This window comes from Corvus kubaryi, unplaced genomic scaffold (assembly GCF_017639235.1).
Source record: "Corvus kubaryi isolate FWS band 111438036 unplaced genomic scaffold, C.kubaryi_AGA036_p1.0 split3-131, whole genome shotgun sequence".
NCBI lineage: Eukaryota > Metazoa > Chordata > Aves > Passeriformes > Corvidae > Corvus > Corvus kubaryi.
The window spans coordinates 2092135-2105213 of NW_024582083.1; the positions used below are offsets into that span (position 1 = coordinate 2092135).

At 35.8% G+C, this 13079-nt stretch overlaps 1 protein-coding gene across 14 annotated transcripts in view; it reads right to left on the minus strand.

The window, feature by feature from the left end:
• Window positions 1-13079, minus strand: part of NEK1 (NIMA related kinase 1) — a 51963-nt gene that overhangs the window by 22858 nt on the left and 16026 nt on the right. For 4 of the 14 annotated variants that reach the window (XM_042015049.1, XM_042015044.1, XM_042015047.1 and 1 more), the window contains exons 12-20: window positions 11923-11982; window positions 11740-11787; window positions 11576-11647; window positions 8423-8601; window positions 8209-8340; window positions 4866-4968; window positions 1870-1953; window positions 1245-1328; window positions 652-744 (exon numbers count right to left, since the gene is read on the minus strand). In XM_042015049.1, the coding sequence (XP_041870983.1) occupies window positions 652-744; window positions 1245-1328; window positions 1870-1953; window positions 4866-4968; window positions 8209-8340; window positions 8423-8601; window positions 11576-11647; window positions 11740-11787; window positions 11923-11982 (855 nt within the window). Of the gene's footprint in view, window positions 1-651; window positions 745-1244; window positions 1329-1869; window positions 1954-4865; window positions 4969-8208; window positions 8341-8422; window positions 8602-11575; window positions 11648-11739; window positions 11788-11922; window positions 11983-13079 lie in introns of those variants that run through there. The other 10 variants (XM_042015048.1, XM_042015050.1, XM_042015052.1 and 7 more) reach the window with 10 other exon arrangements.

Below are 13079 nucleotides of genomic sequence, written 5' to 3' on the forward strand. Positions count from 1 at the left end.
TTTCACCTCTAGTTTTCAGGTTAGGCGTAAGGTTAGCTTGTTTTTACATTGTACTTTGCAGATGATGGGGGAAAAAAATCATAGAATAGGTAAGAGCAGTATCTGCCATGTACAGTACTATAGAAACAGTTATTAATATAAAACCACCACATGGAACAAAGTTCTAATCAAACACATGATTTCTGTGAAATGCATCTGTTTTCAATATGATTCATCACAGGGTTATATAGCTCACATTCCAATCCACATGTAGCCCATGTCAGCCTATGTAAGGAGTTTTGCCTTCCTTTATTCTTTAAGTAAAATAAAGCTGTGATCTATGGTACATCTTCCTTACCCTTTCAGTCTCAAAATGCTATTTTAGTTATACCATTTGCCATTAGGACTACAGCTACCCTAGAGATAAATCTCAAAGGCCAGAATAGGGAAAATCCTTGACTTGCAAGGATGGACTACACGATGTCTCGGTGTGTTTTAAAATCACCAAGATAAAGCAGTTGAACAGAGTTGTTTCCTCAATACAGTTAAACCCCCCCACCCCTTGTAGTGGATACATGAACAAACGATAGCAAAACGAAATGTAAGAAAATTCATGAGATATAAAACATATTTGACAACAGTAACCTCCATCTCCTCCCACTCCACACTTACCTTCTGTGTTTCTATCTTTTTGCGTTTCAGTTCTGCTTCCTCACTAGAGTCTTGCCCATCAGAACTGGCAGCTTCATTCTGCAAAGTAAAAGTCTTCAGGGAATTTTCATCAGTTCATGTATTTGAAAGCTGAGTGATATGAGTGCCTGCTCAGAACTTTTTAATTGACTGTATGACTAACATGGGTCAGTTTCACTAAGTAACTCCTTGCTTAAATGCAATGTCTGCTTGGACAGAGCTTCATCTCTGAGATTTGGTGCGGTTTTTGTTTATTTGTTTGGTTTTTCAGGGAGGATTGGTTTTAAAAAATATGAAACCTTGATAGGTCAGGAAAAAAATAATGTGCCTCTTGTTGCTGGAAAAGTGGCCTAACAATGTTGGGCTCTCACCTGTATCACTGCTGCATGTTCTGCAGGTGAGGTACACAAGAAAGGTTTGACGCTCTAGAATTCCAGTTTTTTTTCACAATTATATGCTGTCTAAAATATATGTCTCTATATAAAACTGTCTAGAACAAAAGTCTTTCACCAGGGATAAAAAAATACACCCCACAATCAACTTCGATAAATATTTAAGATTCTTTTTCAACCAACCTTATCTCCACGAAGTTTTGCTCTAATCTGTTGACGTTCATTAAAGTTTTGTAGCCGGATCTGTCTCAATCTTGCCAAATATTCCTAAGGCAAAGAAATGAAACAAGTTTCAGCTCTATGGAAACTCTCTCCAGTATGGTTAACTTAAAATATATCAGATTCCACAAAAAAATAAGATGGGTGAACCACTCCCCAAAACTATTGTTATCACTTTACTAGCATTTACTAACCTCCAGAAAAATTCTCATGTAATGAAAAGAAAGAAAATAAGAATGTACATTTCCCAGTATTAATTATAACTACAGTTTATACTGCTGAAAGCTCGGAAAGGCTGTATTTATCACAACAGCATTAGGATATAGTGATACCTATATGTATCAAATTCAAGAACCTCTGTGAGACAGATTGATGTACAGAACTATAATTTTGATTATTTTAAAAACCAAAACAATTAAACACACCCAAACTTTCATACATTAACAGTAAATTATTTCCTAGAAATTTAGAATTTAAGTCCTTTAATTTTGTTACACAGATGGAACCATGCAGGGAAACTGGGCACAGTCAAGGGCAAAATAGTGTAATTTTTGTGATGAGTGAAGTGGCAAACATGCGGCAAGCATACCTCTTCCTCCTTGTTTCTGGATTTCCTTCCTCTTGCAGAAATGGACCTGCCTCCATAGGTATCTGCCACGTTTTGCAGTGTACCCTGTTTGCCATTTAATGGTATCAAATTTAAGGTGGCTTGGGCAGAAAAATTATCTGCTTTATCCAATAAGTGTTCACTTATAAGAAACCAAATCCATCAAAGATCTGCAGATGTTCTGAAGTTAACCAGTAAGCCTTTTTCACTTACATAAAACATATGACAGCAATAACTAAAAATCCTGAGTAGCCAAAGAGAGAGATAAGAGCTCTAAGAATATAGTTGCCTTCTCCCCTCAATTCTGATTTTTCCCATTTTATATTAGAAAACGTAAATTGTGATGGGCATGAGTTCTCTGCATCTGGATTATATAAAAATGGTGGCACAGGGTTGGGATTTCTGCCATTGCTGAGACAAGCCTAAAATAAAAAGTGGAATCTTTTTATGTTCTTAGATTAAGGTTTTTTAACAATGATGACTCAAAAATCTAATAAAGCATTTAAATATATGCATTACACCTAACAAGCTGTGCTAAATGTCTTATACACATGCAGTGTATACACCTGGTTCATGTGATGTCCTCTGTGACCTGTCACCAAAAGGATTTCAACCATTAAAAAAGTTCTGTACAGAACAGTACAAGAATCATTTAACTCCATGTTTTCTGCTTGGATTAAAATAAAAAATACATGAATTAATTTACTAATGATATACCACAAACCTTTGCTGAAGGTTAAAAATTCCTTGATTTGTTAGTGCAACATACAATAAAGACAGCAAGCATACATACATGTGATAGACCTTCTGCCTTATAAAATGGCAGGGGCTTTAGCTTTTGCATGCTTGTGTGTAGACAGCCATCAGTAAGTAAATACTCCAGTGAAGTTGAATCCAAATATTCTGGTTAAATAATCTCTCAGATTGAGAAAATTAATAGCTCAAGGAAGTAGCACATTACTGCACTTCTTTGGTTTAGTGATGAGGGGATCAGAGAACAAATTAAAGGAACCATTTTGTGGAAGAGTAGTTCCTATACATTCATGAGGGCTCCATGAATGCTGGTTTCAGCTTCACCATTAAGCCATATAAAATGGAAAGGAATATTTTCCATATCCATCTTTTCAGAAAATACTTGTTTTTATTTTTAACATTTTAATACGCATTCCTGAGCTTTACAAAAGCTTACTGGCACTATTGAAGGAATCTCATTGTTCTTTGTTCTAGCATTGAAGTTATTTTAGGCATTTCCATCACTGATGGCAATTTATATAACTGCTCTTAAGAAAGAAACTGGAAGCTAGATTTTTGAGAACTGATTTTCTTTCTTGTAGATTGTTAATTTTACTCATCTGCCTACATTGAAATTTTCAAAGACCAGGACTCAAGTTCTGCAATGCCACGCAGCTACAATGAAGTAGCAAATTAGGTCAGCAGCTGTCTTAAAAAACAGATGTCTGAAAGTATCATTGACTCAACTACTGAGTCAAATTTAGACTGTGAGTTGAAAATTAAAACTGACAGCAATTATATTTAATAGAAGCTGGGTAAATGAGTGCCAGTCATCAGAAAAAAGGCTGACTATTAGCTGATGATTTCTTCTTTCAGATCAACATTGTCCAAACAACAGTCCCATCCCAATATGAGAACAACTGCCAGCTAGTCAAATTATTGTCCTGCACAAATAGAAGGAAGCTGCTGATAAGTTCCACTTTCAATGGCAAATCCAGTAATGGATTTCATACCCTGGCTTCAAGCTGTAAGTTTGAAACATCTGGAAGTTACTTTTTTAGCTGTTCAGTAACCTCCCTGTTTTATTGTGGGAGCCATCTAAGAACAGAACATATAGGCTCATTGAACATACTAGAGAAAACTGAGAAACATTAACTTGAATAGTTGGGTATCTTGAATTAACTGATCTCATACATTGATATCAATGCCAACAAAGTCAAGAACAAAATGGAAGCAGGTACTACTAATGACTTTTCCAAGAAGAGGCAGTCTTAACAAGAATTGCTCATTTTTTTCAAAATTATTTACTGGTCTTGAAGGTTTTAAAAAACAGAACCATAGTTCTAGAGAGGAAGACTCGTATTTTAAAACATATATACTAATCTAAGGATACTTCACCATCAAAGCAGTGAATCAAAGTACCTAAGAATTGCTTACTGTACGTGAAATAATCTCTGACATTAAGACCTGGCTGTAAATCATAATCTGACTATCAAGTATAACTCAGGAGATGCTTCTATAGATCTGCAGCTGGTCTCATCTCACTCCTACTCCAGCACAGTCAGTTTAATTGCAGCAGCTGACAAAGATATTGTCACTCAACTGCATGTGAATAGTGCGGAGAAGCACTCGAACAGTAAAACCGTCCATGTTATCAAAACACATAGTCATTTCTAATATGTTTTAAACAAACTTCCTAAAAGAATATTGACTTTAGAACCATAAGCATAAAGAACATTTTATGACACTATCTTCTACTTAATTTCCAAAGAGTAAAGGTTTTATAAAGGTCAACATTGGCAAATACAGATGACTTTGTAATACCTTTTCAACAAGCAGACTGTGTTTTCCTAGAACACACTATTATGTGTGATAATTAGCTGTTTAATGAAACCTCGTTCTAGGTTCAAGTTACTGTTTAACACAGCGTGTGATTTTAACCAAGACTCAAAAGTATAAACAGAAAAAAATGTAGATGAATGTTCTAAAATTCACAATAGCAAGTTAGACACATGCAAACAAAGATAATTTCCTATGTTAATAAGTTTAATGTAATGAGAAATGTACTGCACAATTCTGTTACGTTTTATTAAAATTAGCGACAAAATGCAGAAAACTTATATCCCATTCTCTCTTTTTTAACACTTAAGGAAAATATTTAGTCAGCATTTCACTTAAGATGCTACTTCAAAGACTCAAAAAGCATGCCGAAACAGTAATACACACAGGAACACCAGATTTCATACCATGTGTCCCTGAGCTCGAGCTTTGTTTTCCATGGCTTCTCTCTTTCGTTGCCAGAATTCTTCAACTTGCTTTGCTCTATCTGCAGCTATCCATCCTTTTTGCCTGAGTAATTTCAACACAGCAAGATGAAAGTCTCTGAAATATGACACTCTAAACACCACCACCTCCACTGCCCTCCCCCCCCCACTTATTCTAACTAAAACACACGGGAGAAAAAAAGTAACTTTATATGAGTAAGGCATCTTCAAAAAATGCCTTTCATCAGCCAAAATACAAGTCAGACATCCACAAAATGGAGGAAAATAGGCTCAGTAATTGAAAAGAACTATTAAAAAAATAAATCCAATACACTGTATTGTTGTCCTTCCAGATCCTTGTCATCAAAACAAAAATGAGTGTCAAAACACAATCTTGGTATGATTGTTTCTGAGAATGTCTCAGCTTGTTTCATTACTGTTATAATTTGTGAAAAAGAAGACTCCTTCAAGATTTCCCTTCAGAGATGAGCAAGAACTCATCACATGAGCCAATCAGCCTTTCAAGACTGTCCTACATTTGCACTAAAAGCTTCTACCACTTAGGGAATTAGTACAGTGCTACTATTCTCAGAGTGTTCTGGCAATTCCTTTTAGGGAATCTTAGGAGATTTTTTTTGTTTTCAAAGGGTCTGTGAAGGAATTTTCCTACCCTAGAATCAGCCATAACAAGATGATTGTTTTTTGACAAGTTTCATCCCAGGCCAAGGACCAGCTTGGGAAGACAAGAAGGCTACATTTAGGTTACCATAACTGAGCATCCTGCAACTGTCAATTTATAAGATCATAGAGGAACCAGATTCTGAAAAATTTGTTAGAAGTAGACTCAGAAAAGTTTTGTATTAAAAAAACCTGAAACACTGAGAAATGGTGTAAGATATTCTACAAATGGTAGAATGATGAGGCCTTTCCAAGCCTCCTTTAACTGAGGAGCACTGGGGGTTCAGCAACAGGAAGAAACTGGAATATGCTGATAGCAGTTAAAGAAAGAATCATTTTGCAATACAGTAAGCTCTAGTAATTTATAAATAATTAGCACGCTAATTAATATCCTTGCATTTTAATTTTTTGCCCCTCCAAAGCAATAAGGAAATGAAAATTTTTCCATATGCTACAATTCATTGAAAGGAAGACAGAGATAAAACCACTTTGATACAATAAAACAAACACTCTGAAAAGGAAAGACAATCCACAGGCGTTACTGGTAAAGAAACAAACGCCAATCTTTGTATACATATATTTGACTCACTACAAGATTTTTACTCTACCTTTTAATTACATAAGAGCTCAATTGGTGGATAATGAAATCTGTGCAAACCCCTGCCATGCAGCTGAAGTTTGTCACACATCATGAACATTGCAGTGGTGGAGGAGAGGTGCTTTCCAAAAAAACCCAAACCAAGACAGCCCTATTTGTCTCAAACCAAATTCACAGGAACATTTTGTTTCAACATTTTACGAACATTTAATGAAAATGTTTTTTCTTACTCTAAAGCTGAGTGATTCATTTTGCTAGAACATTTCAACTAGATTTCTTCTGGCCTGCACTTCTGCCTGAGACAATTTTTAAAGATTGTTGATGCTGAATATATTTAGCTTTACATTAGTGGTAGTACAATCAGAAAGACTTCAACTTGAAGATTTCTCAGCTTCTTCAATATATGCTCTAAACTGACTACCTTTAACAAAGTCCTTGTTATTTAAATTCCTTCTTTTAATGAAACATTATGCATGCTTATTTTGCCTCCAGCTGAAGGAATAAAGTACAGGACCGAAATACTGCTACAATGGCTATATTATAATAAAATTGCTTCTAGGTAAAATACAAATTCTTAACACTAAGATGCTAAGAAACAGCACCTCAATTTAAGACTAATAGTAATCCAGTTTATAAACAGAAAAAACCCCAATCTCTACCTATTTTGAAACTTCCGCACAGTGCTTTCATTGAGTGCTTCTGAGTTAATGTACTTGAGAAATAGTGAATAGGTTTCTCTTCCCGATCTCTATGCTATTTATAATTTGCAGCACTCTGCTATAGTTTCTCTCAATTTTAATACATTTAAAACAGTTTATCCAGATGTAGACAAGTATCTAATATTTTCAAATGTACGAGTCAAACTGTTTCCTAATCTAGGCAAGATTTGGGAATTGTGCACTTTCTGAGAAGCACTGAGAATAAATAGAGGAGGAAATACATTAAAATACAGCTGGAAAAAAGATACCTTCCAGTACTGGGTTGTACCAGGAAGAACTTTAATTATCTCACAACAGCCCAACACACCATGAAGAATATAAAATGTACTTCAGAGCTTTCAGAATTGTAGTATCAGTGTTAAGCATGATGTATGTTATCGCTGCAAATTTTAAAATAATAAAAAATCTATAATTGCAAATACATATTCTATTAGAACATAAAATTGAATTAATTTAGTTTACAAGAACAAATGGTTTCTTTGGCCACTTCCTTTTCCTCACATTAACTCCATTTATTTCTTCCTCCATGGAACAGATCAATAGCTCTGAAGAAGTTTAAATAATGAGAGAGAAAATTTGTCCCTCTAGGAAAGTCAGTTAGTAATGTTCACAGTACTAAACTTCAAGAAAAATGGTATTTTCCCATTTACTAGTCACAACTGCGAAGAGAGCAAAGAAGTTTTGAAGAAGCTATTTGAAACAGTGAAAACATAAAAACAAAATCAGTACTTGTTTACAACCTTTTACATATAAAAAAACCCCGTTTACAGTAACTAGAATTAGATCTTCTAATTCACTATTTGAATACCAAATTAGAAGTTGCACATCATTATAGCACTTGGCATTCACATCTCAATGAAGAAAACTCCTAGAAATTTTCCACCGATCAATAAACAGGAGCCAGCAATTCTGGGATCATTCTAGACACCTTCCAGTACTACAGAGTCAAACATGTAGGTGCAGAGAAGGCAGTAAGAGTAATATGATGGGAGAAGGAAGCATCTTGTCAGGTAACACAAAAAGTGGAACGATGAACAAAGCAAAGGAGAAGGCTTATGTTGTTACCTGCAACCACATTAAGCCAAGAATTTTGTCTGAAAACTACTTTAGGTACATTTGCTTAGTAAACTATTTTTTGTGTTATTGGAGAAGCCAAGGTCTCCATTGGCTCTAAAAGAATTGTGGTCTGTGAGGGACTAACACACAAACAGACAGCACAATACCAATGGATAGAAGTGATTTTGAGACATGCCCAACTACTAAATGAAACCAGACACAGAACAAAAAATCTAACATGTAGGGACAGATTCATGGATTATCACAGTCCAACCTGTTTGCACTGGCTTGTTTAGACACCTCCTTCAATCTTTTCACTTTTTTCCTAACTGCACCAACATCAGGTAAATGGTGATGACCTGCAGGTCCCTTAGGAACTCCTGGACGTGTTCCAGGTGGAATTCCTCTGTAGATAAACACGTACAGCAACTTTCATTACTTTGACCTAAAGCAGAACACGTGTAACTTCTAACGCAAGATAGCCATACCTTTCAACAACTCCTCGGCCTTGTAGTTTCGCCCTCAATTTGGCTTCCCTCTCTTCAGCTACTCTAATGTTTTCCTTTTGCTGTTGCATCTGGTCAAAAATAGCATGATAGTGTTCATAGCGTCCTCTAGAAGACACAGGAAAAGGACCAACACCACCTCCACCGACATAATATGGTGCCTGGAAACCAAAAGGGGTAGGGTGGAAATCTCAAATACTGGTTTTAATAGGCTCTTCCAATTTTTACCTCTTCAGCAGAGTAATAATACTAACATATTCTGCAACAATTCTAAATTGGTCCTAGTTTTATCCCTGGCATGCCCCTATTTTAACGAATTACAAGATAGATGAATTAATTTTTTTCTTCTGTTAGCAGTCCAGAATAAAACACCATTTTAGTTTCCTCTAAAAATAGTCTAGTTATACATGAGCCATCTGTCACACATTTTGGAAGTCACTGATAACAGCTCCATCGAAGTGTAAACAGAGATAGACAATATTACATGGCAAAAATCAAAGTTTTAGCAAAAAAAGTGATATAATTCCAACTGAAATACTAACAAGTGACTTGTAGCCAAACACCATTTTTTCATGAAGCTGGAAACAGTTGAGCACAGTTCTAAATTTGCTGAATGGCACTAAGTGCAGATTTATCTGAGAACCCCCATTGTCACCAACCTATAACTGGATTTCCATCACTTGAATTGAGATGCTTCTCTACTAAAGCTCAGATCAGGGGAACACCTACCACAAGCTATTGCGTTATGCAAATTATCCCTGTCATTCTCAAAGCATTAGAATTCCTGCAGAATTTTCATGTGAAAATAATGAAAAAAAAAATTTCAAGCCGCTGTGTACAGTAGTAGCCAAGGATGGATGCAGAAAATGTGAAACTGGCAAAACAAGGTTAAGGTTGTCAGCACATGCATAAAAATGTTCTCTTTACACCTGGGGGAAGCAGTCAAATAGCCCATGGTAGTAAATCTATGGAATTTGTTTTAACAGTGTCAATATTCCTTCCAAAGTGGTCTGAAGTATTTAATATAAAGTCAAACAGGTAAGTACAGATGTGACAGGTTTAAGATTGCCTATTTAGAAGGTCTTGAAGAGACTGTCTTTGACAATGGAATTTATCTCACATTCTGAGTTTCAGTTGCTCAATGCCCATCAATGGCTCCCCATAAGCCAGATGAGAGTACTAAATCCAGGCATTCAAACAAATATGCAGGTATACTGTTGGTCTGAATAAAAATAACTATACAAGAACTATAGTTTCTACAAATAGAAGGAAAAGTCTTACTTTAGACACTATTCAAGGTTTCATCAGTCATTATTAGAGTTCAGTTTCCAAAATTGAAAGAAATACTGTGATCAGTCTCTAGGCAAATGATATGAAGCAAGTGCTCATCAACAGTCTGGAGGACAGTTACAACCCCTGCTAGAACCACAAACCCAAAGCCAAACCCTTGCCACCTCTTTCCCTACTTTTCCTCAGAAACAGGTGCCAGAATAAACCCAAAAAGAAAACAGGAGGACAGAATAATGCAGTGTATGACCCTGTTGTGGCTTCGTAAGAGGCTGTATGCCTTGTGTTATTCAAAAGCTTGAACAGTGCTATTCAAAAGCACTGTCCAGGAGTTGCTGGATATACTGCTTTCATGCTGGAGAAAGAAAAAAGACAATTAAGTCAAGAATACTATAATAGTATATGGAAACCTGGAATGATGGCAAACTAGCAGTCTGCAGTAAGATTTGTACTCAACTATCCAATTTGAAGAAGATATCTCAATGATTTTTTCCACACGTCTGCCATGATGTTTTTACACCAGTGACACTTGGTGAAAACAGACACATTCACTGGACCTCAATTTCCCTAGCTAACTGAGAATACAGATAACAATGCAGCTGTAGCTATAATAGAACCCTTCATATGTTCACAGTAGAACTCTCTAAGTTAATCAGAAACACCGTGTTCAGGAACACATGCAGCTCTCATCCAAATGTGAGGATGCGTGCATATCATGTTGTATGGGAGCCTGTATGTGTGCCTGCCAGTTTGACCTTGAGAGAGAGGATGACAACATAGGAGGCAAATTATTTTTTCATTAAATCAGCACTTTGTAGTTTTTAAAGTCTGGTATGCTTAAGTTTGCATTTATATTTAAGCTTTACTCATATGATGTGTGGCACACATCCAAAAGGATGATATCTATTTTGAAATGAAATATTTAATAAGCAGCTACTGAAACATGGTCAGTGTTCGTGTATTCCTCATTTTTGTACAAAGAACAGCAATAAAACCTCTATCCATTTTGACTTTATTGCTCAGTCAAGTTTGCTTACAAAAACCCTACTAAACATGTTTACGCATAGTATTTTTGTAAGACTCACTACCACCACAACAAATCCCTGTGTTTCAATCTACTTTCTATTGTCAGATAGATTTACACCATAGCACTACTTAAATTCCTGCACTGGCTCTGTCTGATGAAAGTACCCAGACCTTTATATTCAACTAACTTGATGAGACTACTTTCCAGGACAGCTATGTTTCCATGAAACTATGACATGCACAAATAGGGAAAAAGAAACTGTCATAGGAATCAGATTAAATTATGCACAAACTGAATGGCTAAACAGCACACTACATTAAAAAAAAAATAGATTTACTCAGAATTTTTTACCCCCCTCCTGAACATCTTATCAATATATAGAAACACTTATGTTGCTAAAGAATAAGGAATGCTTAGAAGCATAATATTGGGAAAGAGGTCCATTACTATAATATGCAAACCTGGAAACGAAAAAATTCTAGAACAAACTTGAATGTGAAAGAAGCTGTTCATGCATACACTCAGCACAGGAAAAGTAGCAAAAGCAGGTGTGGAAATAAGAAAGTGGGGCATGAAAACCATTACTGGCAGAAAGAGAAGAGATTCAGAAATTTAGGAAACATTAAAAATGAAAGTTGCACATAATCTCCAAAAGGCCAGGGGAGGACCTGTTACAGTTTCCTTCAAATTATCCACAGATTAATAATGGGCAGCCCCAAGAGTTGACCTCCAAGAGCAGATCTTTCTGAAAAGAGAAGACCGTTCCATATAATCAAAGGTGGGGGAACAGACTGCACCACATTTCTGCATCTGCTGCCAACCTTAACACCACTTCCACCTGAACCAAGCACACTCCTCCATCCTTGTTCCCTGGCTCTGTTTATTCGTTCCATCTGAAGGAGAAAACAATACAGGAAAACAAAATTCAAGGAACCACTAAGTAAAAATTGAACTTCACTCTTAACACATTTTAAACATATTTTACCCTTTCTTTTTCCAGTCTTCTCATTTCATCTGCCTTCGGTAAACTGATCTGCAATGTGTAAGGATTGAACATGTTAAGGAACTGGAAAATCAAACTACTGCATATTCTTACACACCACACCACAAGATACTTCATTAAAATTACTATGGGGGAATAAAGAAAAATCTGAAGAATCTTGTCTACCTGCTCTCTCTGATGTTTTTCTTTTTCAGGCAATTCTAACCTTTTCTTTTTTGAAGGTTCCTGAAAAATAAGCACATAATTTGGTATTTATTACTGAGACATTACTCTGTCAAGATGGGTTATTGCTGTTGGTGCATGTCCATGAAGATTTAAAAAAAAAAAAAAAAAATCACTGCTATATAATGTTTGAGAAAAAAGACAAGGAGGAAAGGTTTGAAGGTTGTATTTTGTCATTCTTGCTGTGGACTTGGCTTTTGCTCAGTTTGAAAACAGATGATTTCATGACACCTCAAACATTTTCCTCCTTTCTTCTATTGGCATAATTTTATTCACTGGAGTTGGAAATGCCTGCATAAAAGGTGAAACTTCAAATTAGATAGCACGACACCAGAATGAGAGAAAAATTCTACCAGAAAACATATTCTTAAAGTCACAACTGACTGCACTAAATCCGGTTTAAAATACTTGATTATTCAGGAGGTTTGAAGTGAAAAGCACTGCTAGGATCTAGGGGTACTTGTTCATCCTGTACTAAAAGTTCTGTCTCAAAAGCTGAAGGCAGTGATTTTGAAATCTGTTTTGTCTTAATTTTTCTTCTCTGGTAGCATCACTCTTCATTACAATCTTTTCTTTATAGTAACATTTTGAGGGGGCCTAGATATTAAGATTCTCTTATTTGGAGAAAAGATTTGGTAGGTTATCCAAGGGTCTTTTGCTTGGTTCTTCACTTGGTTCTATCTCTAAGGTTCTTGTTACCTATGACAACAGAGTCACCACAGAATACCTGCTAAAGAAGCAGCTATAGTAAATAAAATGCACACTTTAATCATCTCAAAAAAGCCATCGTTACTTTTAAAGCTTTTTTTCTGACCATACTAGAACACACAGAGCTTCATAGTATTTTCTTTTGACAACACACAATCCTGTCAAATGGGTACTTGAAAACAAAGTATTGCAGAAGTTGGAAACCTTTAGAGACTTGTAATAATATAATGTTAATACAATAATTACTAAATGAAGGAGATGACTGTTACATGCTCCCCTGAAAAGCCAGCTGAGAGCTGCAAGCTCAGACTCAGAAGAAAATTTATATTAAATTGTAGTCATTGTTTCTATCCTGCATCTTATCACTAGGTACAATTCACACAAAGACTGCC